General features: G+C 51.0%; 1 protein-coding gene across 2 annotated transcripts in view; it reads left to right on the forward strand.

Annotated features, from left to right (window-relative positions):
- The window catches only part of LOC137520630 (mannan-binding lectin serine protease 2-like), a 60,703-nt gene that overhangs the window by 21,536 nt on the left and 12,016 nt on the right, over positions 1-27,151 (forward strand). For both annotated transcript variants that reach the window (XM_068238768.1, XM_068238769.1), the window contains exons 6-9: positions 3,380-3,527; positions 4,734-4,852; positions 22,017-22,095; positions 26,017-26,151. In XM_068238768.1, the coding sequence (XP_068094869.1) occupies positions 3,380-3,527; positions 4,734-4,852; positions 22,017-22,095; positions 26,017-26,151 (481 nt within the window). The remainder of the gene's footprint in view (positions 1-3,379; positions 3,528-4,733; positions 4,853-22,016; positions 22,096-26,016; positions 26,152-27,151) is intronic.

Below are 27,151 nucleotides of genomic sequence, written 5' to 3' on the forward strand. Positions count from 1 at the left end.
TCCCTGTGACTGACTACAGGTGAGTGTTCCCCTCTGACCGACTACAGGTGAGTGCTCCCCTGTGAATGACAACAGGTGAGTGCGCCCCTGTGACCGACTACAGGTTAGTGCGCCCCGTGACCGACTACAGGTGAGTGCGCCCCTGTGACCGACTACAGGTGAGTGCGTCCCTGTGACTGACTACAGGTGAGTGCACCGCTGTGACTGACTATAGGTGAGTGCGCCCCTGTCACTGACTACAGGTGAGTGCGCTCCTGTGAACAACTACAGGTGAGTGCTCCCCTGTGACCGACTAAAGGTGATTGCGCCCCTGTGACCGACTACAGGTTAGTGCGCCCCATGACAGACGACAGGTTAGTGCGTCCCGTGACAGACTACAGGTGAGTGCGCCCCTGTGACAGACTACAGGTGAGTGCGCCCCTGTGACTGACTACAGGTGAGTGCGCCCCTGTGACCGACTACAGGTGACTGTGCCCCTGTGACTGACTACAGGTGAGTGCACCCCTGTGACCGACCACAGGTGAGTGCTCCCCTGTGACCGACTACAGGTGAGTGCGCCCCTGTGACCGACTACAGGTGAGTGCGCCCCTGTGACTGACTACAGGTGAGTGCGACCCTGTGACCGACTACAGGTGAGTGCCCCCCTGTGACCGACTACAGGTGAGTGCGCCCCTGTGACCCACTACAGGTGAGTGGACCCCTGTGATTGACTGCAGGTGAGGGTGCCCCTGTGACTGACTACAGGTGAGTGCGCCCCTGTGACCGACTACAGGTGAGTGCCCCCCTGTGACCGACTACAGGTGAGTGCGCCCCTGTGACCCACTACAGGTGAGTGGACCCCTGTGATTGACTGCAGGTGAGTGCGCCCCTGTGACTGACTACAGGTGAGTGCCCCCCTGTGACCGACTACAGGTGAGTGCACCCCTGTGATTGACTGCAGGTGAGGGTGCCCCTGTGACTGACTACAGGTGAGTGCGCCCCTGTGACCGACTACAGGTGAGTGCGCCCCTGTGACCGACTACAGGTGAGTGCTCCCCTGTGACTGACTACAGGTGAGTGCGCCCCTGTGACCGACTACAGGTGAGTGCGCCCCTGTGACCGACTACAGGTGAGTGCTCCCCTGTGACTGACTACAGGTGAGTGCGTCCCTGTGACTGACTACAGGTGAGTGTGTCCCTGTGACTGACTACAGGTGAGTGCGTCCCTGTGACTGACTACAGGTGAGTGCGCCCCTGTGACTGACTACAGGTGAGTGCGCCCCTGTGACTGACTACAGGTGAGTGCATCCCTGTGACTGACTACAGGTGAGTGTTCCCCTCTGACCGACTACAGGTGAGTGCTCCCCTGTGAATGACAACAGGTGAGTGCGCCCCTGTGACCGACTACAGGTTAGTGCGCCCCGTGACCGACTACAGGTGAGTGCGCCCCTGTGACCGACTACAGGTGAGTGCGTCCCTGTGGCTGACTACAGGTGAGTGCACTGCTGTGACTGACTATAGGTGAGTGCGCCCCTGTCACTGACTACAGGTGAGTGCGCTCCTGTGAACAACTACAGGTGAGTGCTCCCCTGTGACCGACTAAAGGTGATTGCGCCCCTGTGACCGACTACAGGTTAGTGCGCCCCGTGACAGACTACAGGTTAGTGCGTCCCGTGACAGACTACAGGTGAGTGCGCCTCTGTGACAGACTACAGGTGAGTGCGCCCCTGTGACTGACTACAGGTGAGTGCGCCCCTGTGACCGACTACAGGTGACTGTGCCCCTGTGACTGACTACAGGTGAGTGCACCCCTGTGACCGACCACAGGTGAGTGCTCCCCTGTGACCGACTACAGGTGAGTGCGCCCCTGTGACCGACTACAGGTGAGTGCGCCCCTGTGACTGACTACAGGTGAGTGCGCCCCTGTGACCGACTACAGGTGAGTGCCCCCCTGTGACCGACTACAGGTGAGTGCGCCCCTGTGACCCACTACAGGTGAGTGCACCCCTGTGATTGACTGCAGGTGAGGGTGCCCCTGTGACTGACTACAGGTGAGTGCGCCCCTGTGACCGACTACAGGTGAGTGCACCCCTGTGACCGACTACAGGTGAGTGCTCCCCTGTGACTGACTACAGGTGAGTGCGCCCCTGTGACCGACTACAGGTGAGTGCCCCCCTGTGACCGACTACAGGTGAGTGCACCCCTGTGATTGACTGCAGGTGAGGGTGCCCCTGTGACTGACTACAGGTGAGTGCGCCCCTGTGACCGACTACAGGTGAGTGCGCCCCTGTGACCGACTACAGGTGAGTGTTCCCCTGTGACTGACTACAGGTGAGTGCGCCCCTGTGACCGACTACAGGTGAGTGCGCCCCTGTGACCGACTACAGGTGAGTGCTCCCCTGTGACTGACTACAGGTGAGTGCATCCCTGTGACTGACTACAGGTGAGTGCGTCCCTGTGACTGACTACAGGTGAGTGCGTCCCTGTGACCGACTACAGGTGAGTGTTCCCCTGTGACTGACTACAGGTGAGTGCGCCCCTGTGACCGACTACAGGTGAGTGCGCCCCTGTGACCGACTACAGGTGAGTGCTCCCCTGTGACTGACTACAGGTGAGTGCGTCCCTGTGACAGACTTCAGGTGAGTGCAAACTTTATTAGTTGTGAAACTTTTTGTTACCCAATTACTGACACAAAAAAGCATTTTCTGAGCATTGAGTACATAATGTGGCAGGATGTTTGGTTTGCTAAGCATACCGGGAGCAGAGGGAGGGGGTGGGTGGGGTCACGTGACTGCTCTGAGCTGGGGAAGCAACTCCCACTCTCCGGACAGCTCTGTATTTTGTGTGACTGACTACAGGTGAGTGCGCCCCTGTGACAGACTTCAGGTGAGTGCGTCCCTGTGACCGACTACAGGTGAGTGCGCCCCTGTGACTGACTACAGGTGAGTGCAGGGATGAGAAACGCTGATTGCGACAGGAAGCCAACGATTGCTGTACCGCCACCCCCAAACGACACCTCACAGGACGATGCAATGCTGAAGTGAAAAGTAAAATCTTCCGGTCACGAGCAGCATCAGAAACGCTGACCTTTACATTGTCCCTGTGAAGTTCCATTCCTCAGATATTTTCTCTCACTTTCTTTAGTTAGTCATTCCTGAGGAATAGAACCTCATAGTGACAAAGTAAAAGTAGCTAATGCTTTACAGAAGACCACAAACCTTTTATTCAAAATAAGATGTGTAAGTACACTTTGATGATACACCTAAGAGTGAATACATAATAATAATGGTATAGTGGGTAGAGTTTTTGCATAGTGCGGACTTCATGCGCAGCTCACGGCCTGCTGGTCTCCAGATCTGGGAGGTAAATAGACAGTTCTGTTGTGTTTTTGTATCTCACAGATTACAGCTGAAGGGAGATCCCTGAATCCACCCTGCGGAGAGACTCTCCCAGCGGAGATCGACACCCACAGTAATCATGTGATCATTGTGTTCACTACCCACGGCTCAGAGAACCACACAGAGTGGAGCCTTCACTACTCTACTGGAGGTAAACAGGACAGATCAAGGTCAATAGTGTTATCTTCAATCCAACTCATGTACTTTCACATCCAGCCAGGTGTAATTACCTGCATAGAGCAAAGGTGCCCATAGATTGGTGGGGGGAGGGGGAGGGGTGGGCATGAATTAACATCATGTGACAGCACAAAGGATTCTGGGATCTGGAGACCTTATAAGCTGTCTCTGCTAGAGATGTTGTTACTGAGATGCTAATAATGGTGGCTTGCATGCAAATTTCACATAAAATTGCATGCAGTTTGGAATTGGGCTTCCTGCTGAGTTTAATTGGGTACAGTTTTGATTTGCATGCAAGGTGTGGAGTACCGCAGCGAAATGTCTTTTTAGGCCTCATTCACATTGCGCTCCATTTACTTTTGCATTCGCATTTGTCTTTTTTTTTTCTCTTCTCAGCGCTTCGGTGGGCGCTGCGGTTTTTAAATAAGCGCTTTTTCAGAGCGATTGCTTTTTTTCACTCCCTGACGCAAGTCAGGAAGTGAACTCTTTGAACCGGAAGAAAATAAATACAATGTATATATTCTTAAAAATGCGAACGCAATTGCTACACAAAGGGATTTTGTGAGCGTTTTGCGTTTCTCCTATACCTTCCATTGAGGCGGAATCGCCCCAAAAATGGTCCACGCACCGCTTTGCTGCCCGCACAGTGCACGACCCGCGCTGATATGATCATTCTCATAGACATTTATTGCACATGCGATTCTTAAATTCGCCTGCGTGTGAAAAAAAGGCTGAAAACTACTCCGGTGTAAACCAACCCAAAATAAGTTTTAAAAAAACTGTTTTTCTTTGAGTTTTATAAAAATCTATTTTTTAAAAAACAAAACAACAAGGTCTTTTTTTTAAAAAACAAAAACAAAAAAACGTTTTAGCTTGTTCCCGCTTGTTTCTAGTTATCCCCTTGTTTTTGCAATTGAAGTGAAAAATCATTTACGACGGCCACATTTGTAATTTCAGAAAAACATACAAAATTATGAATGGATTACACGAATTTTGAAATTGTAATTATGTGTAATTGCAAAATTTGACACAGAATGTTGTGTAAGAGAACTTAGCATGACCGCTTCTCGCAATGTGAAGGAACAGCACAGCCAGTGTATGGCCCCTGTATTGTCACCTGACACCAATCTGTTGTCACATGACTATCAGCGTAAATACTGCGTTATTTCTCCTCGCTCAGCTCTGCCGTGTGCCGATCCCGTGCCGCCGCTCCGAGGACGTCTCACACCTGAAAACAAAACGTACGTTGTGAACGACTCCCTCTCCCTGACGTGTGAAGACGGATATGAGCTGGTTGAGGTGAGACACAGACAGGCAGATGTGCTAACGACTGAGAGACAAGCAATTCATCTGACAGAACTGCCAGCACTAATCGCTGCAGGACGTCCTTTGTATGTATGAGGGCTGCCTGAGGGCCGGTTCACACTCGGCGCGCCGCTTGCCCGCGATCGTGTTTGGCTCCACAGTTGCTGGCAATCAGCAAAGCGCTGAAAGATCGCCCAGTGTGATCCAGCCCTTACACCACATGCCATTTGTCTCCAATCGCATGCAAATCGCAAGGACGTCAGCAAAGTAATCGTCGGGGCCATTTTATAATGTTGTGATCTCACTGTGACCTGATTTAGCCTGATTGTAGGGAGATACAGAGAGGGACACCGAGAGCCCAATATAGTGTAATATGTACTGGTAAAGGGAATTCTGAAAGTAAGTAGAAATATACTGACAGACCGGGGTTACCTCCAAGGCAACCACTGTAACTGCAGGTGGGGAGATTAGACCTGTCCCCACTCAGGAATAAGAAGTCGCTCTCTGTAAATCTCTCTGTTCGCTGAGCGCCTAGCTAAATTCTGGCCATATACGCCTTGTTTATTGCCTGAAGAAGCAGGGTTAAACCAGCGAAACGCGGTGCAGCTTTGTTTTGGAGTATGGCAATAAATTTACGATTGTTTTGAAATTGACAGTTCTTGTGTCTGCTTCTGGGAGGTAAGTCCACCACTGCCTCCATAGCAATTGTAATATTTTTTGTGTATTTTATTCTTTTGGCGCCTCTGTTTACTTTATACCTCATTTAGCCTAATTGCCTGAGGTAAATTATCGGCTTGTGCGGTAATTTAAAGATGGGTCGCTGCTGAAAGTCTTGTGTTTCAGTACACTCTTTCCACAAATAATCAAATAACTTCAGCGCTGTCCTTCAGCTTCCACCACCACACCATAAATCTAGTGGCTATGCTTCCCAGATCATATGGACCTGAGTTTCAGGGTCTTCACAAGCACAATCGGATCAGCAGCCGGCACTTCTCCTGCCTGATCCCTCCTCTGGCTAGTCTGTATGAGCATCCAAACTCGTACCAGCCAGGGCAGCAGTGCAGAAAATGAAAGGAAAATGCCACTTCTAAGTGTAGCAAAGTATTCACAATGTATTAAAATCATGAAAACAAAATAGAAGTAAAAGAACCACTCACATCCGGGCCCTTGTGACAGGGACCCCAGGAGTAATACAGCTCGTCAAAAAGCAGAACACCGTCCAACCAACAATCTGCCAAGCCCAAGACGTTACCAAACTTCTACCGCACCTGTGAAAATCTTGATGAATTCGCAACAAAAGGTCTAAAATACCGAAAATGGCATTTTGCCGATTTGTGTTTTTTTTTTTATTGAACAGCCTTTGATGAATTGAAGCTAGTGTGTTATATCATTTTTGTTCCAAAAGTTGTTCTTTTCAGGGAATGTCTTATATTTGTATGAACACAAAAGTTCCTGCGCTGTGTGTCCCCCCTGCCTTCCCCACTGTGCCGCCTCTTCCTCTGCTGGCTCCACCTCTTGTGTGTCCCTGTGTCCCCCCCCCCTGCCTTCCCCAATGTGCCGCCTCTTCCTCTGCTGGCTCCACCTCTTGTGTGTCCCTGTGTCCCCCCCTGCCTTCCCCACTGTGCCGCCTCTGCTGGAGCCACCTCTTGTGTGTCCCTGTGTCCCCCCTGCCTTCCCCACTGTGCCGCCTCTTCCTCTGCTGGCTCCACCTCTTGTGTGTCCCTGTGTCCCCCCTGCCTTCCCCAATGTGCCGCCTCTTCCTCTGCTGGATCCACCTCTTGTGTGTCCCTGTGTCCCCTGTGCCTTCCCCAATGTGCCGCCTCTTCCTCTGCTGGATCCACCTCTTGTGTGTCCCTGTGTCCCCCCTGCCTTCCCCACTGTGCCGCCTCTTCCTCTGCTGGATCCACCTCTTGTGTGTCCCTGTGTCCCCCTGCCTTCCCCACTGTGCCGCCTCTTCCTCTGCTGGCTCCACCTCTTGTGTGTCCCTGTGTCCCCCCTGCCTTCCCCACTGTGCCGCCTCTTCCTCTGCTGGATCCACCTCTTGTGTGTCCCTGTGTCCCCCTGCCTTCCCCACTGTGCCGCCTCTTCCTCTGCTGGCTCCACCTCTTGTGTGTCCCTGTGTCCCCCCTGCCTTCCCCACTGTGCCGCCTCTTCCTCTGCTGGCTCCACCTCTTGTGTGTCCCTGTGTCCCCCCTGCCTTCCCCACTGTGCCGCCTCTTCCTCTGCTGGATCCACCTCTTGTGTGTCCCTGTGTCCCCCCTGCCTTCCCCACTGTGCCGCCTCTTCCTCTGCTGGCTCCACCTCTTGTGTGTCCCTGTGTCCCCCCTGCCTTCCCCACTGTGCCGCCTCTTCCTCTGCTGGCTCCACCTCTTGTGTGTCCCTGTGTCCCCCCTGCCTTCCCCACTGTGCCGCCTCTTCCTCTGCTGGCTCCACCTCTTGTGTGTCCCTGTGTCCCCCTGCCTTCCCCACTGTGCCGCCTCTTCCTCTGCTGGCTCCACCTCTTGTGTGTCCCTGTGTCCCCCCTGCTTTCCCCACTGTGCCGCCTCTTCCTCTGCTGGATCCACCTCTTGTGTGCCCCTTTGTCCCCCCTCCCTTCCCCACTGTGCCGCCTCTGCTGGATCCACCTCTTGTGTGCCCTTGTGTCCTCCCTCCCTTCCCCACTGTGCCGCCTCTTCCTCTGCTGGCTCCACCTCTTGTGTGTCCCTGTGTTCCCCCTGCCTTTCCCACTGTGCTGCCTCTTCCTCTGCTGGCTCCACCTCTTGTGTGTCCCTGTGTCCCCCCTGCCTTCCCCACTGTGCCGCCTCTTCCTCTGCTGGATCCACCTCTTGTGTGCCCCTTTGTCCCCCCTCCCTTCCCCACTGTGCCGCCTCTGCTGGATCCACCTCTTGTGTGCCCTTGTGTCCTCCCTCCCTTCCCCACTGTGCCGCCTCTTCCTCTGCTGGCTCCACCTCTTGTGTGTCCCTGTGTTCCCCCTGCCTTCCCCAATGTGCCGCCTCTTCCTCTGCTGGATCCACCTCTTGTGTGTCCCTGTGTCCCCCCTGCCTTCCCCAATGTGCCGCCTCTTCCTCTGCTGGATCCACCTCTTGTGTGCCCCTTTGTCCCCCCTCCCTTCCCCACAGTGCCGCCTCTGCTGGATCCACCTCTTGTGTGCCCCTGTGTCCTCCCTCCCTTCCCCACTGTGCCGCCTCTTCCTCTGCTGGCTCCACCTCTTGTGTGTCCCTGTGTTCCCCCTGCCTTTCCCACTGTGCTGCCTCTTCCTCTGCTGGATCCACCTCTTGTGTGTCCCCCTGCCTTCCCCACAGTGCCGCCTCTTCCTCTGCTGGCTCCACCTCTTGTGTGTCCCTGTGTTCCCCCTGCCTTTCCCACTGTGCCGCCTCTGCTGGATCCACCTCTTGTGTGTCCCTGTGTCCCCCCTCCCTTCCCCACTGTGCCGCCTCTTCCTCTTCTGGCTCCACCTCTTGTGTGTCCCTGTGCCCCCCCTGCCTTCCCCACTGTGCCGCCTCTTCCTCTGCTGGCTCCACCTCTTGTGTGTCCCTGTGTCCCCCCTGCCTTCCCCACTGTGCCACCTCTTCCTCTGTTGGAGCCACCTCTTGTGTGTCCCTGTGTCCCCCCTGCCTTCCCCAATGTGCCGCCTCTTCCTCTGCTGGATCCACCTCTTGTGTGTCCCTGTGTCCCCCCTGCCTTCCCCACTGTGCCGCCTCTTCCTCTGCTGGAGCCACCTCTTGTGTGTCCCTGTGTCCCCCCCTGCCTTCCCCACAGTGCTGCCTCTGCTGGATCTACCTCTTGTGTGTCCCTGTGTTCCCCCTGCCTTCCCCACAGTTCTGCCTCTTCCTCTGCTAGATCCACCTCTTGTGTGTCCCTGTGTCCCCCTGCCTTCCCCACAGTGCTGCCTCTGCTGGATCCACCTCTTGTGTGTCCCTGTGTCCTCCTGCCTTCCCCACAGTGCCGCCTCTTCCTCTGCTGGATCCACCTCTTATGTGCCCATGTGTCCCCCCTGCCTTCCCCAATGTGCCGCCTCTTCCTCTGCTGGATCCACCTCTTGTGTGTCCCTGTGTCCCCCCTGCCTTCCCCAATGTGCCGCCTCTTCCTCTGCTGGATCCACCTCTTGTGTGCCCCTTTGTCCCCCCTCCCTTCCCCACTGTGCCGCCTCTGCTGGAGCCACCTCTTGTGTGTCCCTGTGTCCTCCCTCCCTTCCCCACTGTGCCGCCTCTTCCTCTGCTGGCTCCACCTCTTGTGTGTCCCTGTGTTCCCCCTGCCTTCCCCACTGTGCCGCCTCTTCCTCTGCTGGATCCACCTCTTGTGTGTCCCTGTGTTCCCCCTGCCTTTCCCACTGTGCTGCCTCTTCCTCTGCTGGATCCACCTCTTGTGTGTCCCCCTGCCTTCCCCACAGTGCCGCCTCTTCCTCTGCTGGCTCCACCTCTTGTGTGTCCCTGTGTTCCCCCTGCCTTTCCCACTGTGCCGCCTCTGCTGGATCCACCTCTTGTGTGTCCCTGTGTCCCCCCCCTGCCTTCCCCACTGTGCCACCTCTTCCTCTGCTGGATCCACCTCTTGTGTGTCCCTGTGTCCCCCCCTGCCTTCCCCACTGTGCCGCCTCTTCCTCTGCTGGCTCCACCTCTTGTGTGTCCCTGTGTCCCCCCTCCCTTCCCCACTGTGCCGCCTCTTCCTCTGCTGGATCCACCTCTTGTGTGTCCCTGTGTCCCCCCTGCCTTCCCCACTGTGCCGCCTCTTCCTCTGCTGGCTCCACCTCTTGTGTGTCCCTGTGTCCCCCCCCTGCCTTCCCCACTGTGCCACCTCTTCCTCTGCTGGATCCACCTCTTATGTGCCCATGTGTCCCCCCTGCCTTCCCCAATGTGCCGCCTCTTCCTCTGCTGGATCCACCTCTTGTGTGTCCCTGTGTCCCCCCTGCCTTCCCCACTGTGCCGCCTCTTCCTCTGCTGGAGCCACCTCTTGTGTGTCCCTGTGCCCCCCTGCCTTCCCCACTGTGCCGCCTCTTCCTCTGCTGGAGCCACCTCTTGTGTGTCCCTGTGCCCCCCTGCCTTCCCCACTGTGCCGCCTCTTCCTCTGCTGGATCCACCTCTTATGTGCCCATGTGTCCCCCCTGCCTTCCCCAATGTGCCGCCTCTTCCTCTGCTGGATCCACCTCTTGTGTGTCCCTGTGTCCCCCCTGCCTTCCCCACTGTGCCGCCTCTTCCTCTGCTGGAGCCACCTCTTGTGTGTCCCTGTGCCCCCCTGCCTTCCCCACTGTGCCGCCTCTTCCTCTGCTGGAGCCACCTCTTGTGTGTCCCTGTGCCCCCCTGCCTTCCCCACTGTGCCGCCTCTTCCTCTGCTGGATCCACCTCTTGTGTGTCCCTGTGTCCCCCTGCCTTCCCCAATGTGCCGCCTCTTCCTCTGCTGGATCCACCTCTTGTGTGTCCCTGTGTCCCCCCTGCCTTCCCCAATGTGCCGCCTCTTCCTCTGCTGGCTCCACCTCTTGTGTGTCCCTGTGTCCCCCCTGCCTTCCCCAATGTGCCGCCTCTTCCTCTGCTGGATCCACCTCTTGTGTGTCCCTGTGTCCCCTGTGCCTTCCCCAATGTGCCGCCTCTTCCTCTGCTGGATCCACCTCTTGTGTGTCCCTGTGTCCCCCCTGCCTTCCCCACTGTGCCGCCTCTTCCTCTGCTGGATCCACCTCTTGTGTGTCCCTGTGTCCCCCCTGCCTTCCCCAATGTGCCGCCTCTTCCTCTGCTGGATCCACCTCTTGTGTGTCCCTGTGTCCCCCCCTGCCTTCCCCACTGTGCCGCCTCTTCCTCTGCTGGCTCCACCTCTTGTGTGTCCCTGTGCCCCCCTGCCTTCCCCACTGTGCCGCCTCTTCCTCTGCTGGAGCCACCTCTTGTGTGTCCCTGTGTCCCCCCCCTGCCTTCCCCACTGTGCCGACTCTTCCTCTACTGGAGCCACCTCTTGTGTGTCCCTGTGCCCCCCTGCCTTCCCCACTGTGCCGCCTCTTCCTCTGCTGGAGCCACCTCTTGTGTGTCCCTGTGTCCCCCCCCTGCCTTCCCCACTGTGCCGCCTCTTCCTCTGCTGGCTCCACCTCTTGTGTGTCCCTGTGTCCCCCCTGCCTTCCCCACTGTGCCGCCTCTTCCTCTGCTGGATCCACCTCTTGTGTGTCCCTGTGTCCCCCCTGCCTTCCCCACTGTGCCGCCTCTTCCTCTGCTGGCTCCACCTCTTGTGTGTCCCTGTGTCCCCCCTCCCTTCCCCACTGTGCCGCCTCTGCTGGCTCCACCTCTTGTGTGTCCCTGTGTCCCCCCTGCCTTCCCCACTGTGCCGCCTCTGCTGGATCCACCTCTTGTGTGTCCCTGTGTCCCCCCTCCCTTCCCCACTGTGCCGCCTCTTCCTCTTCTGGCTCCACCTCTTGTGTGTCCCTGTGTCCCCCCTCCCTTCCCCACTGTGCCGCCTCTGCTGGATCCACCTCTTGTGTGCCCCTTTGTCCCCCCTCCCTTCCCCACTGTGCCGCCTCTGCTGGATCCACCTCTTGTGTGCCCTTGTGTCCTCCCTGCCTTCCCCACTGTGCCGCCTCTTCCTCTGCTGGCTCCACCTCTTGTGTGTCCCTGTGTCCCCCCTGCCTTCCCCACTGTGCCGCCTCTTCCTCTGCTGGCTCCACCTCTTGTGTGTCCCTGTGTCCCCCTGCCTTCCCCACTGTGCCGCCTCTTCCTCTGCTGGCTCCACCTCTTGTGTGTCCCTGTGTCCCCCCTGCTTTCCCCACTGTGCCGCCTCTTCCTCTGCTGGCTCCACCTCTTGTGTGTCCCTGTGTCCCCCCTGCCTTCCCCAATGTGCCGCCTCTTCCTCTGCTGGATCCACCTCTTGTGTGCCCCTTTGTCCCCCCTCCCTTCCCCACTGTGCCGCCTCTGCTGGATCCACCTCTTGTGTGCCCTTGTGTCCTCCCTCCCTTCCCCACTGTGCCGCCTCTTCCTCTGCTGGCTCCACCTCTTGTGTGTCCCTGTGTTCCCCCTGCCTTTCCCACTGTGCTGCCTCTTCCTCTGCTGGATCCACCTCTTGTGTGCCCCTTTGTCCCCCCTCCCTTCCCCACTGTGCCGCCTCTGCTGGATCCACCTCTTGTGTGCCCTTGTGTCCTCCCTCCCTTCCCCACTGTGCCGCCTCTTCCTCTGCTGGCTCCACCTCTTGTGTGTCCCTGTGTTCCCCCTGCCTTTCCCACTGTGCTGCCTCTTCCTCTGCTGGATCCACCTCTTGTGTGTCCCCCTGCCTTCCCCACAGTGCCGCCTCTTCCTCTGCTGGCTCCACCTCTTGTGTGTCCCTGTGTCCCCCCTGCTTTCCCCACTGTGCCGCCTCTTCCTCTGCTGGCTCCACCTCTTGTGTGTCCCTGTGTTCCCCCTGCCTTTCCCACTGTGCTGCCTCTTCCTCTGCTGGATCCACCTCTTGTGTGCCCCTTTGTCCCCCCTGCCTTCCCCACAGTGCCGCCTCTTCCTCTGCTGGCTCCACCTCTTGTGTGTCCCTGTGTCCCCCCTGCCTTCCCCACTGTGCCGCCTCTTCCTCTGCTGGAGCCACCTCTTGTGTGTCCCTGTGTCCCCCCTGCCTTCCCCACTGTGCCGCCTCTTCCTCTGCTGGATCCACCTCTTGTGTGTCCCTGTGTCCCCCCTGCTTTCCCCACTGTGCCGCCTCTTCCTCTGCTGGCTCCACCTCTTGTGTGTCCCTGTGTTCCCCCTGCCTTTCCCACTGTGCTGCCTCTTCCTCTGCTGGATCCACCTCTTGTGTGTCCTTGTGTCCCCCCTGCCTTCCCCACAGTGCCGCCTCTTCCTCTACTGGCTCCACCTCTTGTGTGTCCCTGTGTCCCCCCCTTGTACCTTTAGTGCCCTCCTGGTGTCCCCCTCTGTCCCCGTGTCCTCCGCTATACCTGTCGTCCTATGTCTCGTGTCCTCCCTGTATCGGTGTCCTCCGATGCCCCCCTACATCCTTCTCTTACCCCCAGCTCCATGCCGCTGTGTTCACAAGCTTCAGCCTATGAGGAAGAAGTACAGCAACTTGTGTTCCTGCTGAGGCCGATGTTCTTGCAGACGGGACAGTGGCTCCATTATTGGGCCAATCACTGCGCTCGCTGAGTATCAGATCCATGGTCCCGCCCGCGAGACCATCAGCTCCAGTAATAACACAAGTGGTCATCATTTTTCTCATTATCTGTCGCAAGAACTTACTTTCGGGGTAGGGCTTATATTTCAAGCATCACAACGATACTGTAGTATAGAGGAGATCCAGTCACAACTCCTAATACCCCAGGGAACACCGCTACCGTAACCAGGATAAATCCTCAGATCCTCAGATAGACAATGTTAGACTATAGACTAGTCTCGGCCTTCCGCCGTCATCAGGGGTTATGGGAGCAAGCGGACAAACATATATATAAAAACATATCAATGACCTCTTCCTGCCGTCTCCTCCGCGCGTCCCGGCATCTCGACACTTAACTTCCGGTCCGGCGCCATACTACATCCGGTGACATTGGATGTGTTCCATGCGTTTCACTGAGAAGTGCGACGGTTACTATACAGTGGCGTAGCTAAGAAGCTGTGGGCCCTGATGCAAGTTTTACATTGGGGCCCCCTAAGCACTCTATACATAACAATTGATACAGCGCACCAAAACCTGCAAATGGCAATTGCAGAGTCAGAGGTGTAAGAAGGGGATGGGGAGCAGCGTGTTACTGATCACCACTATTCAAAGTATCTATAGAAGTGATTATTATGAGCACAGAACAAACAGAAAGCTAATACTGCAGCTAAAGGAGGGCCCCTCGAGGCCCCTCTGGCCCAAGGGCCCCAATGTGGTCGCAACCTCTGCACCCCCTATTGCTACGCCCCTGTTACTATAGCAGCCAACGGCCGCAGGCTGCTCTCTGCGTAATGCGCATAGTTAAAAAAAAGAAAAGCCAACTAAAGGGGATAGCGCCAGCGGGGGCAACTATCCATCTATATGGGGAGGAGATCGCAGGACTAGATGGAGATAGTGTTACACTGAATACTCATAAAACAATGTATAAGCCCATGACATATCTCCTAGAGCAGTTAATAATTGCAGCATAAGATGATAAAAATGTTGGAAATAGGAAAATAGTGTAGGTAACGTAAAATATATCACAAAATGTTATAACCAATCTCCCCAAAGCACTACATACATGATAAAAAAAGAGTTTTTAAGAACATTTGTGTCCACAGTAAGCCTCATACACACGCTCAACTAAAGTCTTTTAAATGCACAATTATCAAACAAGTTTTGTTGTTGAAACAAACCAAAAAAGTTGCTATTGTTCAAGCAACTGATAAGAACCAGCTGAAATCAATCCAACAGTTGGGTTAACTTGAGCTGGGTCTTATCAGTTGCTTTATTGCGCCCTCTGGTGGTGTTAAAGTATTATATATATACTCCAACAGTTCATTCCCTCTTCATTCCCTTTAGTTTCTCAAGTACATCACCATCTTGTGGGGAGAGAGTATATTGCACAGAGTCCCTTATATTGCACATTATTTCCAAGTTCATAAATTCCATATTGTTTTTATATTGCACAAGACCCCTTATATTGCACTTTTTTCTTGTAGCAGAGTTCAGCTCATATTCAAACTATTATATTCTTTCTCCATAGACATTGTAGATGGAAAACTCCCCTCTTTATATACATTACACTCTTATTAGTGCAGAAAATGGAACAGTCCTCCCTTTTTCTTACGTAGTTCTCTTCAGAAGTTAGCTAAAAAAAACAATTCAAGTTAAATTCTAGCTTAAGGCTATTGAGATACAAACAGTTCAATTTCACAATCCATTTCCTCCCTAGTTTAGCTACAGTTGTGTTCAAAATTATTCAACCCCCAATGCTGTAAAGGGTTTTAGGTAATTTAGTGTACATTTGTAATTGTGTTCAGAATGAAATCTTACAAGGACTTTTTAAAGAACCAAATGCAACTAAAATGACATCAATTGTTTTTGTAATACAGTATTACATTTTTTGTGTGATTTCTTCATTGACACAATTATTCAAACCCTTAAACAGGGGCGTAACAATAGACCCTGCAAGGGATGCAGCTGCAGAGGGGCCCAGAAGCCACAGGAGGCCCATCCTGAGAGACTGAAAACTAAGGGAATGGAGATAAAAAACTTTCTGCTCTCTGCACAATTGTTGTAAAGACTGCATCTGCTCAGCCACTGATAACAAATCATACAAAGTTTTGTAGACAAAAATTTGTAGACAGACCATATTGAGTGTGCAGGGGAAGGGCGCCCAATTCAAAGTTTTGCAGGGGGGCTCAGTGATTTCTAGTTACGCCCCTGCCCTTAAAGACTACCACTCTTAAGAACAGAGGTTCATTCAAGTGTTTTCGATCAGGTATTGAAAACACCTGTGGATGTTAACGAGCAGCAATCAAGCACCAATTAGGCAGATTTAAAATGACTGTGATACTCAGATCCTTCTAGACATTTACTGTTGTGTTTACAAACATGGTGAAGTCAAGAGAAATTCAGGGCAAAGGGCACTGTTGAAATGCTACCTGGTCGTGGCAGAAAGAAGATGCTGACTTCGACTGCTGTACGCAACCTGAATCGCAAAGTGGAGAAAAGTCCCCATGTGACTGCTGAGGAACTGAAAAAAGATTTGTCAGATGCAGGTACTGAAGTTTCAGCTCAGACAATAAGGGGCACACTGCGTAATGAAGGCCTCCATGCCAGAACTCCCAGACGCACCCCCTTGCTGTCTCCAAAGAATAAGGAGAGTCAACATCAGTATGTAAAAAGTCATGTGGACAAACCACAAAAGTTTTGGGATAGTGTTCTGTGGACTGATGAAACAAAATTAGAACTGTTTGGGCCCATGGATCAACGCTATGTTTGGAGGAGGAAGAACAAGACCTATGAAGAAAAGAACACTTTGCCTACTGTGAAGCATGGTGGGGGGGTCAATCATGCTTTGGGGCTGTTTTGCTTCTGCAGGTACAGGGAAGCTTCAGCATGTGCAAGGTACCATGAATTATCTTCAGTACCAGGAGATATTGGATGAAAATGTGATACAGTCCGTCACAAACCTGAGGCTTGAGAGACGTTGGACCTTTCAACAGGACAATGATCCCAAACATACCTCCAAGTCCACTAGAGCATGGTTGCAGATTAAAGGCTTTGGAGTGGCCATCGCAGTCACCAGACTTAAATCCGATTGAGAACCTCTGGTGGAACTTAAAGGGGAACTGAAGTAAGAGTTATATGGAGGCTGCCATATTTATTTCCTTTTAATCAATACCAGTTGCCTGGCAGCCCTGCTGGTCTATTTCTCAGCAGTAGTATCTGAATAACACCAGAAACAAGCATGCAGCTAGTCTTGTCAGATCTGACTTTAAAGTCTGAAACACCTGATCTGCTGCATGCTTGTTCAGGGGCTATGGCTAATAGTATTAGAGGCAGAGGATCAGCAGGGCTGCCAGGCAACTGGTATTGCTTAAAAAGAAATAAACATGGCAGCCTCCATATACCTCTCTCTCCAGTTCCCCTTTAAAGAAAGCAGTTGCAGCGCGCAAGCCTAAGAATGTGACTGAACTGGAGGCTTTTGTCCATGAAGAATGGGCTGAGATACCCGTAGATGGCTGCAAGACACTTGTGTCACGCTATGCTTCACGTTTACCAGCTGTTATAACTGGAAAAGGATGTTGTACTAAGTACTAAGAATGACTGTCACTTGGGGGTGGAATAAAACTGATAATGATGTGAGCACAGAAAAGACATTTGTGGATATTTCATTATAAATGTTATGTTATATTTGTATGACTTATAAGTGCCGCTTTGATTTAATTGTAAACAAGATGACTGAAATGATCAAAATCAATGTCAAACTGGCCAAAACACTCAATTTCAGTGGGGGTTGAATACTTTGGAACACAACTGTAGACCCCTTCAATCAGTCATGAAAGCAGCAGCTAGAGTCATCCATCTTTCCCGCCGCTCTGCTTCCACTTCTCCCCTCTGTGAAGCCCAACACTGGCTCCCTATCAGCTTCAGGATCAGATTTAAGGTTCTGTGCCTTACCTACAAATCTGTGCACAAGATCTGCCCAACCTACATCTCTGAGCTCATCCACAGATATATACCTGCCCTCCCTCCCTCTGGTCCTCCAGTGATCTCCGCCTACAAATCTGTGCACAAGATCTGCCCAACCTACATCTCTGAGCTCATCCACAGATATATACCTGCCCGCCCCCTCTAGTCTTCCAGTGATCTCCGCCTACAAATCTGTGCACAAGACCTGCCCAACCTACATCTCTGAGCTCATCCACAGATATATGCCTGCCCCCCCCTCCCTCTGGTCCTCCAGTGATCTCCGCCTACAAATCTGTGCACAAGACCTGCCCAACATACATCTCTGAGCTCATCCACAGATATATATACCTGCCCCCCCCCTCCGTCCTCCAGTGATCTCGGCCTACAAATCTGTGCACAAGACCTGCCCAACATACATCTCTGAGCTCATCCACAGATATATACCTGCCCGCCCCCTCCGATCCTCCAGTGATCTCGGCCTACAAATCTGTGCACAAGACCTGCCCAACCTACATCTCTGAGCTCATCCACAGATATATACCTGCCCGCCCCCTCCGGTCCTCCAGTGATCTCCGCCTACAAATCTGTGCACAAGATCTGCCCAACCTACATCTCTGAGCTCATCCACAGATATATACCTGCCCCCCCCCTCTGGTCCTCCAGTGATCTCCGCCTACAAATCTGTGCACAAGACCTGCCCAACCTACATCTCTGAGCTCATCCACAGATATATATACCTGCCCCCCCCTCCGTCCTCCAGTGATCTCGGCCTACAAATCTGTGCACAAGACCTGCCCAACATACATCTCTGAGCTCATCCACAGATATATACCTGCCCGCCCCCTCCGATCCTCCAGTGATCTCCGCCTACAAATCTGTGCACAAGACCTGCCCAACATACATCTCTGAGCTCATCCACAGATATATACCTGCCCTCCCCCTCCGGTCCTCCAGTGATCTCCGCCTACAAATCTGTGCACAAGACCTGCCCAACCTACATCTCTGAGCTTATCCACAGATATATATACCTGCCCCCCCCCCTCCGTCCTCCAGTGATCTCCGCCTACAAATCTGTGCACAAGACCTGCCCAACCTACATCTCTGAGCTCATCCACAGATATATACCTGCCCCCCCCCTCTGGTCCTCCAGTGATCTCCGCCTACAAATCTGTGCACAAGACCTGCCCAACCTACAATTTTGAGCTCGTCAACAGATAAATACCTGCCCGGCTCCTCCGATCCTCCAGTGATCTCCACCTGACCTCCCCACGCATATCTCAATCCCATGCACGCCTACAAGACTTCTCAAGAGCTGCCCCCACCCTATGGAAATCCCTTCCACTCCCCCTCAGACTCGCTCCTTCCTTCAACACCTTCAAGCAAGCCCTCAAAACACATTTCTTTAAAATGGCCTACCCCACATATACCACACTCTAACTCTCTCAGTCAATCACCTTTTCCAGAGTCCTACCTTATGTGTCCCCCCACCCTTTAGATTATAAGCCTTTGGCAGGGCCTCCCCCCTCCCTTAGTGTGTCCTTCTTAATTTTACTTCCCCGGCAATTACACCCTTCTCATGGACTAACTCGGACTTGTTTTGCCGGGTCTCTGTAAACCGCATTTTATACCCTGATTGCATGTATAACCTTGTGCTATGTTGTATAGCCGTGTGCTACCTCTCTGTCTGTCACCCCTTGTTTACATTGTATGTATCCCTATGTATTGTCCAGCGCTGCGTAATATGTTGGCGCTTTATAAATACAATTAATAATAATAATAAACTCTGCCCATATTGCTCACTCTCCAATTCCTTGAAACTCGGTCAGTCACACAGAAGACAAGGCCAGTTGGGTTACAGTTATCGATCCTAATATCCATTACGTATGTTCTTCAAACGCTGGTAGCTTCTCTCCCTGAATGCCGTGTGGTCAGACCCAAATATTGTAGTCCACACGGCCATTCAAGAAGATGCACCACCATTTTGGATTAACAGTTTAAAAACTTTTGAATGGGGAAACTATCTTCTGGCATTGCTCGTAAAGGAAATAGTCTTTCTTGCTATATAGGATACTTGTCCCCGCTGGCGCTATCCCCCTTAGTTGGCTTTTTGTTTTTTTTAACTATGTGCATTACGCAGAGAGCAGCCTGCGGCTGTTTGCTGCTATAGAAACCATCGCACTTCTCGGTGGAAGGCATGGAACGCATCCAATGATGTCACCGGATGTAGTATGGCGCCGGATCAGAAGTTGAGTGGCGAGATGCTGGTGTAATGTCTGATTGCGCTGCCCGGAAGCTCCCTTCCACATTGAGTAGCACGCATGCTGGTTCCAGGGCTGGAGGTGTAATATCAGATAGTGCTGCCCGGAAGCTCCCTTCCACACTGAGTAGCACGCATGCTCAGTGTGAAGTTAATGATGCTGCTGGAGGTAAAATACTAAATATCTCCGCTCCCACACCTCTTACACTCCCCAAATTTTCAGGGTAGGGAGGGGACCCCCCGAACGACCTCTATGCCAAATTGCAGCCCCCGAGACCTGCTGGTTCAGGAGATAGATTAGAGAAACCCATCTCGGGAACCAGCGGGTCTCGGGGGCTGTAATTTAGCATAGAAGTCGTTCGGGGGGTCCCCTCCCTACCCTGAAAATTTGGGGAGTGTAAGAGGTGTGGGAGCAGAGATATTTAGTATTTTATCTCCAGCAGCATCATTCAATAGGAACTGTGGCCGCAGTCTCCTACTGCGCATGCGGGGCAGCGCAAATCCACAGGCAGCGCAATCAGACACAACACCGGGATGCGCGGAGGAGGCGGCGGCAGGAAGAGGTAATTGATATGTTTTTATACATAGTAGCTTCTTGTCCGCTTGCTCCCGTAACCCCTGATGATGGCGGAAGGCCGAGACTAGTCAGGACGAGAGCGGGCAGAGCTGTGCTGAGATCGCAAGGTGTGTGTGTCGTACCACAAGGGTGGGAAGCGTTATCTAGCTGAGGGGGTCCCTCTTTATTCCTTGGTGCACTGAGTGTGTACATACAGGTCTGGCAGTAACCTAGAGGGATCTCTGGAGGTGGAGAGCATCTGAGTTGTGCCAAGCTTTATCCCCAGCGCTGACACATCAAAAACATAACACAGTATTTAGAACATGCTCAAAATTCCTGTTAGTCCTTACTTTGGCGGGATTTCGGGGGAAACAGGGGTGTCCTTGAAATACTGGGTTCTCAGTGTGCACTTCATGTACCTTAGAGGAGTACTTACGTTGCTTTTGCAAATATTTTAACTCAATGCAGGCAATGCATTATTGGAAGTTTTGATATTTTATAAAATTATATGAAATGAAACTAAAATACAGTGCTGCCCATAATAATTCATACCTCTGGCAAATTTTGACTTAAAGTTACTTGTATTCAACCAGCAAGTAATTTTTTGACAGGAAATGACATAGGTGTCTCCCAAAAGATAATAAGACGATTTACAAGAGGAAGTATTGTGGGGAAAAAAAACATTTCTCAGCTGTTATTCACATTTGAGCAAAAAAGTGTCCAGCCCAAAAGTACTCATACCCTTCTCAATAATCAATAGAAAAGCCTTTATTGGCAATTACAGCAATCAAACACTTCCTATAATTGCAGACCAGCTTTTTTCCATATCTCCACAGGTATTTTTGCCCATTCATCTTTAGCAATGAGCTCCAAATCTTTCAGGTTGGAGGGTCTTCTTGCCATCACTCTGATCTTTAGCTCCCTCCACAGATTATTAACTGGATTCAAGTCAGGACTCTGGCTGGGCCACTCTAAAACGTTAATGTTGTTGTCTGCTAACCATTTCTTCACCACTTTTGCTGTGTGTTTTGGGTCATCGTCATGTTGAAATGTCCACCGGTGCCCAAGGCCAAGTTTCTCTGCAGACTGCCTGATGTTGTCGTTGAGAATCCTCATGTATTACTCTTTTTAACATGGTGCCGGTTACTGTGATTAGGTTCCGTGGTCCATTGGCTGAAAAAACACCCCCAAAGCATTAGGTTCCCACCTCCATATATGACAGTGGGGATGGTGTTCTTTGGGTTGAAGGCTTCTCCTTTTTTACGCCAAATGAAGGAAACCTCATTGTGACCAAACAATTCAATGTTTGTTTCATCTGACAGAAGACCAGAAGTCTTCTTCTTTGTCCAGAGGAGCATTTGCAAAGCCCAAGTGAGCTTTTGTGTGCCTTATCTGGAGAAGTGGCGTCCTCCTTGGTCTGCATCGGTGGAACCCAGCAGTGTTCAGTGTCCGTTGGATTTTCTGCCTTGAGACATTGCCACCAGCAGAGCCCAGATTCACCAGGATGGCCTTGGTGGAGATCCTTGGATTCTTTTTCACCTCTCTCACTATCCTCCTGCCCAGCACAGGTGTCACTTTTGGCTTCTGACCACATCCTCTAAGTTTTCAACAGTGCGGAACATCTTGTATTTTTTGATAATACTTTGCATTGTAGCCACTGGAACTTGAAAACATTTAGAAAGGGCCTTGTAGCCCTTTCCTGACTTGTGAGCAGCCACAATGCGCAGCCGCAGGTCCTCACTGAGCTCCTTTGTCTTAGCCATGACTGTCCACAATCCAACTGCAGAGAGCTGCTGTTTTTCACCTGTTGAATTGATTAAACCAGCTGGTCCCAATTAATCAGGGTAATTAGGATGCTTTAGAACAGCTTGGACTATTTGGAATGGTATAAAACTTTGGATTTTCCCACAGACTGTGACAGTTTGTGAAGGGTATGAATAATTTTGGACTGGACACTTTTTGCTCAAATGTAAATAAAAGCTGATTAATGTTTTTTCCCCACAATAATGCCTCTTGTACATCGTCTTATTATCTTTTGGGAGATGTCATTTCCTGTCAGAAAAAAAATTACTTGCTGGTTGAATAAAAGTAACTTTAAGTCAAAATTTGCCAGGGGTATGAATAATTATGGGCAGCACTGTAAGTAGTTTTCGTTACCGGGTAGCAATATTCCACAACGTGCCGCGGTTTGGGGGTGTTTGCAGCTGGTGACTTCTGGCGACATAATAGATTCATTATTGATGTTTTATCTGAAATAACTGTTTTTATGAATGCGTTTATTTTCCTAGGATGGAAGGACTGTCCGCTCGTTCTCCGCAGTGTGCCGTCCGGACAGACGCTGGGACAAACCCATGCCGACGTGTGTCAGTAAGTTTGCTCATCTGGTTGATATCAATAATATATTTAGTGCACGTTTAGTAAACTTGGACCAAATGTTCTGGGAGTCAAACTGAATTAAAACGTGAATTTAGTTGGGGTTGTCCCGAAGTGGGTGTAGTAAAAAAACAGCCAGTCTAAAAAATAGTTTTCTCCTCTTCATTTCAAGTAAAACAAACAAACTGTGAATACTACCCCCCCCCCCCCAGGTACTATGCATAAAGCATTAGGGGGAGGGGCCTGAACTCTTTCCCCCCACCCTCTCCTGCGCTACACTGGCAGACATTGGGCAGCAGTAGTGCACAATCCTGATGCAGCTATGAAGTGGCCATAAAATGATTCGCTCTTCTTCACCTCAGCTATGGGCTGCACTGATAAGATAATCAGTAACCTTCACCCTACAACCTCAGATCGTGCCTTGTGTCCTTTCATGCTACCGCTGATCTCTGACATAGCACCCCATATACGTTCTGAACGGACACTGGATTGTTGCACACTTCTGAGGCAGCGTTGCGGGTCAGGCATGAAGTTTCATTTCAGCAAGTGCCTTACAGTTGTTTGAGAGCATCATCAAGGGGACTACATAGCAGATACGTATGGCCATACAGTACAAAGAGTGTGTGTGGAGGCCTTGCGGGGTGCGTCGGTGGTGGGCCCACATACATGTCAGATTGCGAGTGGTGGACCAATTCGATTTGTTGCATTTGCTGGGAATTTTTGTATGCCTCTAATAAAGTACTATAAATAAGCACATGCAGAGACGGCGGTTTTCAATTGTATTGGAATAGGTATGAGTGGGGACCAGTATAGGTTAGCCAGCTATAGGTGCCACAGTATAAGTTAGCCAGCTATAGGTGCCACAGTATAGGTGTATAGGTTAGCCAGCTATAGATGTCACAGTATAGGTTATCCAGGTATGAGTGTCCCCAGTATAGGTTAGCCAGCTATAGGTGCCACAGTATAAGTTAGCTAGCTATAGGTGCCACAGTATAGGTGTATAGGTTAGCCAGCTATAGATGCCATAGTATAGGTTATCCAGGTATGAGTGTCCCCAGTATAGGTTAGCCAGCTATAGGTGCCACAGTATAAGTTAGCCAGCTATAGGTGCCACAGTATAGGTGTATAGGTTAGCCAGCTATAGATGTCACAGTATAGGTTATCCAGGTATGAGTGTCCCCAGTATAGGTTAGCCAGCTATAGGTGCCACAGTATAAGTTAGCTAGCTATAGGTGCCACAGTATAGGTGTATAGGTTAGCCAGCTATAGATGTCACAGTATAGGTTATCCAGGTATGAGTGTCCCCAGTATAGGTTAGCCAGCTATAGGTGCCACAGTATAAGTTAGCTAGCTATAGGTGCCACAGTATAGGTGTATAGGTTAGCCAGCTATAGATGTCACAGTATAGGTTAGCCAGGTATGAGTGTCCCCAGTATAGGTTAGCCAGCTATAGGTGCCACAGTATAAGTTAGCCAGCTATAGGTGCCACAGTATAGGTGTATAGGTTAGCCAGCTATAGATGCCACTGTATAGGTTATCCAGGTATGAGTGTCCCCAGTATAGGTTAGCCAGCTATAGGTGCCTCAGTATAGGTAAGTCAGCTATAGGTGCCACAGTATAGGTGTATAGGTTAGCCAGCTATAGATGGCACAGTATAGGTTATCCAGGTATGAGTGTCCCCAGTATAGGTTAGCCAGCTATAGGTGCCTCAGTATAGGTTAGCCAGCTATAGGTGCCACAGTATAGGTGTATAGGTTAGCCAGCTATAGATGCCACAGTATAGGTTATCCAGGTATGAGTGGGGACCAGTATAGGTTAGCCAGCTATAGGTGCCACAGTATAAGTTAGCTAGCTATAGGTGCCACAGTATAGGTGTATAGGTTAGCCAGCTATAGATGCCACAGTATAGGTTATCCAGGTATGAGTGGGGACCAGTATAGGTTAGCCAGCTATAGGTGCCACAGTATAAGTTAGCCAGCTATAGGTGCCACAGTATAGGTGTATAGGTTAGCCAGCTATAGATGTCACAGTATAGGTTATCTAGGTATGAGTGTCCCCAGTGTAGGTTAGCCAGCTATAGGTGCCACAGTATAAGTTAGCTAGCTATAGGTGCCACAGTATAGGTGTATAGGTTAGCCAGCTATAGATGTCACAGTATAGGTTATCCAGGTATGAGTGTCCCCAGTATAGGTTAGCCAGCTATAGGTGCCACAGTATAAGTTAGCTAGCTATAGGTGCCACAGTATAGGTGTATAGGTTAGCCAGCTATAGATGTCACAGTATAGGTTATCCAGGTATGAGTGTCCCCAGTATAGGTTAGCCAGCTATAGGTGCCACAGTATAAGTTAGCTAGCTATAGGTGCCACAGTATAGGTGTATAGGTTAGCCAGCTATAGATGCCACTGTATAGGTTATCCAGGTATGAGTGTCCCCAGTATAGGTTAGCCAGCTATAGGTGCCTCAGTATAGGTAAGTCAGCAATAGGTGCCACAGTATAGGTGTATAGGTTAGCCAGCTATAGATGGCACAGTATAGGTTATCCAGGTATGAGTGTCCCCAGTATAGGTTAGCCAGCTATAGGTGCCTCAGTATAGGTTAGCCAGCTATAGGTGCCACAGTATAGGTGTATAGGTTAGCCAGCTATAGATGCCACAGTATAGGTTATCCAGGTATGAGTGGGGACCAGTATAGGTTAGCCAGCTATAGGTGCCACAGTATAGGTGTATAGGTTAGCCAGCTATAGGTGCCACAGTATAGGTGTATAGGTTAGCCAGCTATAGATGCCACAGTATAGGCTATCCAGGTATGAGTGTCCCCAGTATAGGTTAGCCAGCTATAGGTGCCACAGTATAAGTTAGCTAGCTATAGGTGCCACAGTATAGGTGTATAGGTTAGTCAGCTATAGATGCCACAGTATAGGTTATCCAGGTATGAGTGTCCCCAGTATAGGTTAGCCAGCTATAGGTGCCTCAGTATAGGTAAGTCAGCTATAGGTGCCACAGTATAGGTGTATAGGTTAGCCAGCTATAGATGGCACAGTATAGGTTATCCAGGTATGAGTGTCCCCAGTATAGGTTAGCCAGCTATAGGTGCCTCAGTATAGGTTAGCCAGCTATAGGTGCCACAGTATAGGTGTATAGGTTAGCCAGCTATAGATGCCACAGTATAGGTTATCCAGGTATGAGTGTCCCCAGTATAGGTTAGCCAGCTATAGGTGCCTCAGTATAGGTTAGTCAGCTATAGGTGATCCAGGTATGAGTGTCCCCAGTATAGGTTACTAATTCTCTCCCCCTTGCTCATCTCACAGCACAGCCGGGAGAGGGAGGGCCGAGGGGAGGGGGGGGGGGAATGCCGCTGCACTGCTCTGGACTCTTGGAATGGCGGCATGCATGGCTCTAGGGAGATTGAGACGTGTGAATTGGCGTTCAAATGGGAATACAGCTATCTGTGCCTCCCGTTTTCTCCACCTCCGTTGCTCCCACGCCAATCAATATACACGTCCTCTGAGCGCACGTACAGTGGGGAGGGCGGAGCACTCGGGCGGTGGGCGGAGTAGACAGACACTGAATGGAGAAAAATAAAGAGAGAGAGGAACTGAGAAAACAAAGAGCAGGCGGGCCGCAGAAAGGCTTCTGGTGGGCCGGATGCGGCCCGCGGGCCTCCAGTTGGACGGCACTGTTATGGATGATATAATGCTATATAATGCTATTTATAATGCTATCTTTCATTACTGCCTCCATCTTGTCGGGTTGCACCTGACTGGCACACTTGTAGGATCTCCAACTCCTTGCTTTACTCACAAGATCCAAATAAATGTCATTTTATGAGCTAGGACTGCAGTGACTTTACAATATAATGAACTGCTTTGTTTATTTGACTTAAGTTCTAATTTCATTTTTTATGTGTTCCCCCAAGTTGTTGATTGTGGATCCCCATCGGATATAGATAACGGGAATTTCATCTATGTGACCACAAGCGATGTGACAACATACCGTGCTGTAATCCTGTACAAGTGCATATCACGCTTCTACGTCATAAAGGATGGTGCAGGTGAAATGATGGTCTTATGGTCAAAACTCTGTACAAAAATAAAAAGAAATAGTTCAGCAGGCAGTCTTCCTGCACGTAATGTAAAGTATACATGTGTTAGAGTTTGTGATCCAGCAGCAAAAGAGCTGCAGACAGCTATCCTCTGTTTCCTGCCTGTCTGATCTGCAAGTGACTCATGCTGCCAGCTCACATTCTGGAAAGGAGAGGAGGGATGAGAAAATGCAAAAGATGAGTCATATTAAAATCATCCTAAAGCTTAAAGGGACTCAGAGCTGAATCTATTAAAAAGATTTATACATACCCGTGGCTTCCTCCAGCCACCTCCGCTCGGATCGCTTCCACGCAGCCGTCCTCCTCTGCCCGCAGCATCGGTACCGGGTCCTGTCACTTCCTTCAGTCGGAGCCAGTCTGATGTAAGTGAAGGGCGCTGTTTGCGTATCTCTTTAGAGAGAAAGATACGTAGAGGGTGCACTTCTCCTGTGTAGACTGGCTCTTACTGACGTCAGTGACGGGACCCATTTCCCGAAGCTGCAGACAGCGGAGGACAGCGGCGTGGGAGCGATCGGAGCGGACGGGGCTGGAGGAAGCAGGTATGTATAAAATCTTTTTATTAATCAGCTCTGGTACACTTTAACCACTTAATGACAACCAGACTTATAAAAATGTCCTGCTAGAGCCTCTTAATTGCTCCAGGACGTTTTTATAAGTCAAACAGAGCTGCCGCTGTGTGCGTGTGCGCTCCCGCTCGTGCATGTGCGTTCCTATGCGAGTGCACGTGAAATTAGTGGGGGGAAAATGCCATAGAAAAAATACACCTTTATTTCCAAATAATATATTGTCACCATACTTTGTACTAGGGACATCATTAAAATCTTGTGATAACCAGGACAAATGGGCAGATAAAATGTGTGGGTTTTATGCACAGTAGCAGTGTTTATAATAAAACCATAGGGGATGAAATTGGAGAATTCATTTTTCCTTGTTTTTCCCTTTCAAAATG

This window comes from Hyperolius riggenbachi, chromosome 6 (genome assembly GCF_040937935.1).
Source record: "Hyperolius riggenbachi isolate aHypRig1 chromosome 6, aHypRig1.pri, whole genome shotgun sequence".
Lineage (NCBI taxonomy): Eukaryota > Metazoa > Chordata > Amphibia > Anura > Hyperoliidae > Hyperolius > Hyperolius riggenbachi.